This window comes from Orycteropus afer, unplaced genomic scaffold (genome assembly GCF_000298275.1).
Source record: "Orycteropus afer afer isolate SDZICR_OR568_19922 unplaced genomic scaffold, OryAfe1.0 scaffold00412, whole genome shotgun sequence".
Classification (NCBI taxonomy): domain Eukaryota; kingdom Metazoa; phylum Chordata; class Mammalia; order Tubulidentata; family Orycteropodidae; genus Orycteropus; species Orycteropus afer.
The window spans coordinates 2506614-2513639 of NW_006921999.1; the positions used below are offsets into that span (position 1 = coordinate 2506614).

The window sequence follows — 7026 nt, forward strand, 5'->3', positions numbered from 1 at the left end:
GTTGACATTAGAAATGAATATAATAATTACCACTGTCATATTAATAATTGTATCAATAAGAGAAAATATCTTAATTATTGATATCCATAAAAATTATTTTAAAGCCATTTATTTTATTTAAAGTAATTCATTTTACACTTCTCTTAATTTTATCTTAGGATACTGATCTATCTATGTATCTATTTATATCCTATAGATAAAATGAGTATGCTCCAAATGCTTTTATTGATCTTAAGGGATAGCCAAAAATTTGTAATTCTTTCCTGTAGAGAAACCAATAACAGATGGATGACATTTAAAAAGTTGAAAACCCAAAAGTAGATGAGTTATTTTCAGGAAAACTGTAAAATACAGAAAAGAAGACCAAATATAGAAGTGAAGGAGACAAGCGTCATGAAGGGCAAAGAGAAAAACATGACCCAATATAGAAGAATGAGATGGAACTTCTGAGATAGGAAGAATGAGTGTTGTCACAGCAACCAGAGGTTAAGAGACTTTCAATAATACCAACCACTGCACCTTGATCAGGAATAAATTTCGAGAATGTTTAGAGTTGGCATTTAGAGTTTGGTTGTGATTTTACAGAGAAAGAATTTTCAGTGAAATTGTATGAGAAGGAAAGTATAAATATTTGCAAAGCAACCAGATAGAACCATTACCAATCCAACAGACCATTCCACCTGGTTTCTCTTAGTAGGTTCCCCTTATGTCATGTATGCTTAAGATTCAGCCACCTTTGTTTACTATTCATTCTCTGACTAAGCCTTGCTCTTTCAAGCTTCTAGGCATTTACTCATGTGGTTCCCTCAGGCCACTGACCTTCTACATGATCTCTGGCTATTAAGATCCTACTTATCCCGTAAGTTTTATCTGAAATGACAGTTCCATTGAGAAATTTTTCTTTCTTCTTTCTGGTCACTAGTTACTTCCTTTGTTATACAAAACAAAATATTCCTATATAATAAATTTAAATTTATTTTATAATTCTTTTACAGCTAGACTTGTATTTCAGTTAGTACTGTAAATTTCTTTCTTATGTGCTAGATTACGAGTTTATTTTCAGGATGCACTTCTAACATCTACAAATATCTCATCTCAACACAACTATCACCTTGTAACCCCTTGTGCCTTTTATCTTATCAAACCCTAGCAATCCCTCCTTGGGTTTCAGAGGTGGTATCTCTGTGAAATAGATTGCCCAGTCTTCCTTCCCAGTAGTGACCAGTGGGTTTCAACTGTTGACCTCCTGGTTAGCCATCAAATATCTTACACACTACACCACCAGATCTCCTTGTATATTGTAAGTACTTAATAAATATTAAAGAAATCTTAAACATTAATAAGTAAGTTTATAATGAGTCTCCTAGTTAGTTTTGTATGAGGAACTTAGAAGATATATTAAGAAACTCAGAGATATCTAATCAAGGCATACAATAAGAATGACAGAAACGTTGCACTTAATTAAGGTTCAAATGTGGTATAAAGGCAGGTTAATACCATGTAGTTCTGGAATAATAAAATTCAATTTGATTTAAAAGTAAACCAAACACAAGTACCTGAGAAATTCATCATGGAAGATATCAAATTGAGTTTAAGGGTGAGAAGGATTGGAGCGGGAAGAACAAGAAGAAGGTTTTCTAGGTGATTGAGCACCAAGAGCAAGTACACTGACTGATGGTTGAAAGAAGTTTACAGAGGAACAGAGAAGTAATGTTTATGCCAAGTGCCCTGACCTGAAAAGAAGAATGCAAGGGGACAGTAAGGCACATACAGAGTGTGGAGTATCTGAAATACCACAGCACATAATATGAATTTGGTTGGAAAAATCATGAGAGATTATTAAAAATTCTTGAGCATAGGAGTATTATTTTTTAAATTCATTCAACAAATCTTTATTGAGCATTCCGAAGTGCCAGAGACTAATGAAGTTGCTGGGTATACAACAATGAACAAAGCAGAGAGATTTCATTCCCTCTTAAATGTATATGCTAATGATAGTGGCAGAATGAGGGTAGTGGATTATGCATGTAACAGCAAATGCGTATATAGTATTTTGAGTAATGATTAATTGTAAAAACAAAAAACAAAAAACAAAACAAACAAACAAACAAAAACCAGCTAGGGTGAACAGAAAAGTTAGTAGAACAATTTCAGCAATTAATTGCGTTCTTGAAGGACAGGAGACATAAGAACAGATTCAATTCACCAAGTGAAGATGTCAGTGAACCTAGCAAGAATCACCACACTTTTTCATCTTTCTTCACCAAATCCTAATTATTTTTGATAAGCCACTTTAAACCTACTTCCTCCAATAATTGGCCAAACCAGTCTGAGAGTTTTTCTGTTCATTTTATATTTGAAGATTGATCCTGGTGAACAGGAATTTAAAATTATATCACTTATTTACATAACAATCAGCAAGATGATTATCACAGATTTTAGTGATGGTCATTTACTTTACCCATAACATCTTACAGAGCATCTTTGATTAATGATGACATACGGTTTCTATGTTTTGGGAACTCCACACAGAAACTCAATTCAAGAAAATCCCTTTAGGATTGGATGGAAGACAAACTTTGCACTGTAATTATAGTCACCAATCTATTAGTAGTCTCCAAGATTTTTATTATTTTAATCCCAAATGATTTATAGATCAAGATTTATATTCAGAAATTTTGTTGGTCCTAATACCAGAAGGTAACTAACAAGCTGTTACAAGCCCTTTTCAGAAAAATCCAGGTACCAGAAGTATTCTAATTTATTTTTACTTTTAATGTTGACACCCATACATATTTATTTCTCAACCTTTTAATTTTCATTGTTCTTAGATTTCAATTCATTAGTTTTCTTTCTAACTTTTCTAAACTGAAGATTGTGGAGAGCTAGGATGAGACTCAGTCTGTAATTCATAATGATTGCTTTTTATATTAAGGTCAAATTTCAAAACATACAGGTAAGGTCACAAAATAATACTATTAACTAATTCTTAGATGTGTTTTTAAAGTTATTTCTAATTTGAAGTAAATGTTATTTATATTAATTTTTTAAATAAATAAATAAAATATTTAGTCATATTCTTCCTTTTGATGTATATTCAAAAATTTATTTCATTATGGAAAAATAAATGCATTTGGCCATAAAATTCACAGAAAGGCATCTTCAGTTAAGATGTGCTACTGCTATCTCTAGCTAATGAGAAAGATAACCTTTTAAGACAAAATGAATTTTGTTCTCCAAAATGATAATAATGAAAGAGACTTCTCTTTTTGTCAGTGTTAGAAAAGTAAAATAAAAAGGCAAACTTAGCTTACCTTATTAACTTACAAGATTTTTTAATATAATTCAGAAATTTTTTTTAATTTTTGAAGAAAACAGAAATACAGTAGATAAGACTACTCAATATGATTATTATAATTAGTGTCACTAAACTGTATTTGAAAATCTTGACTTGACAACTTTTGTGTTACATATATTTTAACAACAATTTTTAAAAAGTCAACTCAAATAATAGAAAGATGTCTAATTTTCTTTTAAATATAGAGTTTTGAATAATTTCATTTGTAGACTCTTCTTCAAAGCTAATAACCTAAATTGGCAGAGGCCTGAGAGATCAGTTAGTATATTTAGGATACAGAAAAGAATTTCACTTATCCTAGGTTTTCAAGGTGGAGCTAAGATTTGAATCAATTCTCTTTTTACCATAGCATTTCACAGCTTCTTTGACAGTAGTACAAGTCAAGTTAATCTTAAAATGTTTGTGATATAGTAAAGAAATTGTGCATGCACATGAAAAAAAAAAATTAACGTAGATAAAACACAAAAAATTCTAGGTTGGTTGGTTATATAACATGTCTAAGGGCTCAGAGCCCTGGTTGCATAATCCTTAAGGTATTTGCTAACCAGAAGGTCATGTTCAAACCCACCAGCCACTCCTCAGAAGGAAGATTGGGCAATCTACTTCCATGGAGATACCACCTTGGAAACCCAAGGAAGAGGGGTTGCTAAGAGTTGGAACTGACTTGATGGCAGTGAGGTTTTTTTTTTTTTTTTGAAGGGCTCAGAAATGGACATCAATATGCTATCTGTCATTTAATTAAAACTTTGACTAGCATCAGTGTATATTGAAATGAATGAGTTTGGCACTAGAGGTGGGGAATGGGGGAGTTTGAACAATGGATGGACACAGTGAGAAAGCCTGAAGAGCCATTGGTAAATGCAGGAAATAAGAATAGAGTGGATCAGGTTACAACATAAATGCCATCCTAAAGAATTTTCACTTATCTCAGAGAGAACAAATATTGAAGTCCCCTGGCAGCAGAGCAATATTCAACAACTATTGAAGTCTCCCTGTCAGCAGATATCTGGCAATATCTTGAAGTGATGACTACTGAACTCAAACAAAGATAAGTGGAACTAGAAGTGATCAGGTAAATAAGACCTTAAATAAGTAAAATATGAGAGCTTTTATCTGATAAATGGTGTAAGTATCTGAGGAAAAAACTGGACAGGATGGACTTTTATCAAATCTCATAATAAGATTGTAACTATTAAAGCATGATCATCAAATCTCATATTAAAACAACAGGAGATTCATAAGGTTAGCAATGGAAAATATTGAGGTAAAGAAGAAAAATATTAATATTTTACTTACAACTAGTCTCAAAAAAAAAGTATCTGTTAATGGGTTAACAGAAATGTGAAGATGATAAGGAAATCAATACATTTGTATTTCCAAAGTAGTTTTCTTTAAGTAGTCCCTCTCTTACTACTTATAAACCTTTGTACACTTTCTAAATTATAAATATAACACACAATTATATATCATTTTTAAATATTCACTCCACAAGGAAAGCATATAAAATTTTTCTCAGTGGGAAAATATAAAATGCAAGAAAATAGATTTTTAGTTGATTTTGAGGACAGTCAATACAAAAACTGACATTGAAATAATTGAGAGTACTAAATCTAGGGGGCATTGACCACGATCTTTGTATAAATTCATATACAGAAAAGTGTTCACTGAAAACATTTCCCTGGAATTATCAAAATATTTTTGTAATCTTAACCTTTAGCACTTGACATCATACAAGATGGCACTTTAGGGAAACTAATGTTCCTTAGAAGTATATATGCCTGTATTTCACAGAGAGATAGGGAAACTTGAATAAGTGACTACTCAGTTATCAAAGGGAAATTAAAAGGGAAAATTAGATACATTTGAAATTAGAATCTTGTTGTGTTGTACTGTTGTTAGGTGCCGACGAGTCAGCTCCAACTCATAGCTTCAACTGGTCATGGTCCATCCTCATAATCTTTGCTATACCTGAGCCTGTAGTTGCAGTCACTTTGTCATTCCATCTTATTGAGGGTCTTCGATTTTTTTGCTGACCCTCCACTCTACCAAGTATGATATCTTTTTCCAGGGAATAGTCCCTTCTGGTAACATGACCGAAAACAGGAAGGGCTCATCCACTTCTCAAAGAATTGACAAGTAAAAACCTTATGAATAGCAGTGAAACACTGTTTGATGCATTACTGGAAAACTTCATTAATTAGAATCCTAATTATCCATAATTCCTACCTTAACAGAGAAAGTAGAGATGATAGAAGACAATAATTCCTTGACAACTGAGTTCATCGTCATAGGATTTACGGATCACCCAGATAGGAAGACCCTTCTGTTTGTGGTGTTCTTCACTATCTATCTGATCACCATGGTGGGGAATCTTGGTTTGGTGGCATTGATTTTCATAGAGCGTCATCTTCACACACCCATGTACATCTTTCTGGGCAATCTGGCTCTTATGGATTCCTGCTGTTCCTGTGCCATTACCCCCAAGATGTTACAGAACTTCTATTCTGAGAACAGAATGATTTCCCTCTATGAATGTATGGCACAATTTTATTTTTTTGGCTTTGCTGAAACTGTTGATTGCTTTCTCCTAGCAGCAATGGCGATCCTATGATCGCTACATGGCAACATGCAGCCCACTGCAGTACCACACCATGATGTCAAAGAAACTCTGCATTCAGATGATCATCGGGGCTTACATAGCTGGAAGCCTGCACTCCATGATTCATGTAGTACTTCTATTAAAGTTAACTTTCTGTGGATCCCATCAAATCAATCACTTTTTCTGTGATGTTCTTCCATTATATAGGCTCTCTTGTGCTGACCCTTACATCAATGAACTCATGATATTTATCTTTTCAGGTTCAATTCAAGTCTTTACTATTACCATAGTCCTCATCTCTTATCTTTGCATCCTTTTCACTATTTTCAAAATGAAATCCAAAGAGGGAAGAGGCAAAGCCTTATCTACTTGTGCATCTCACTTTCTCTCTATCTCAATGTTCTATGGTTCTCTTCTGGTCATGTATGTTCAGCCACATTCAGATAAAGAAGGGGATAAATATATACCAGTTGCTGTTTTTTATACTCTAGTAATTCCTTTGTTAAATCCTTTTATCTATACTCTAAGAAACAAGGAAGTCATAAATGTTATGAAAAGAGTCATGAAGAAGAGAAAATCTCACAACATATTGAAATAAATAACATCCCCTGTGACAAGCTGTTTTAAATTAGGTGAACTTTTTCAAAGTTAAAGATACTGAGAAAATAGAAGCTAGCAACTTTGTATATTAAATATTGAATCACTAACCTTGATGTTTTTAGGTCAAACAATGTATAAATGATTAAATAAGTTCAGAAATGAGGGATTCTGCTAAAATATATTTCAAAAATCTAAACTACTACAGTCTCTTAGAAGCGAATTAAATTGTGTCAGAGTGGAATTAGCTACAAATTTCAACATATTCAACAGATTATAAGAATGAAAGTCAATATATAATTCAAGTGCCATTAAGTTTATTCCAATTCACAGCAGCCCTAGGGCAGAGTAGAACTACTCCAGAGAATTTCCAAGGCTGCAAATCTTTACAGAAGCTGACTGCTTCATCGTTCTCCCATGAAGAGGCTGGTGGGTTTGAACCACTGACCTTTTGGTTAGCAGCTGAATGTTT

At 33.0% G+C, this 7026-nt stretch overlaps 1 protein-coding gene across 1 annotated transcript; it reads left to right on the top strand.

The window, feature by feature from the left end:
* Positions 1-5579: 5579 nt before the first annotated feature.
* On the top strand, positions 5580-6555 carry LOC103208113 (olfactory receptor 5K1-like). The gene is given in 2 exon segments (XM_042782687.1): positions 5580-5960; positions 5962-6555. Coding segments are annotated over 2 exon segments (951 nt in total). The 5' UTR covers positions 5580-5603.
* Positions 6556-7026: the final 471 nt, after the last annotated feature.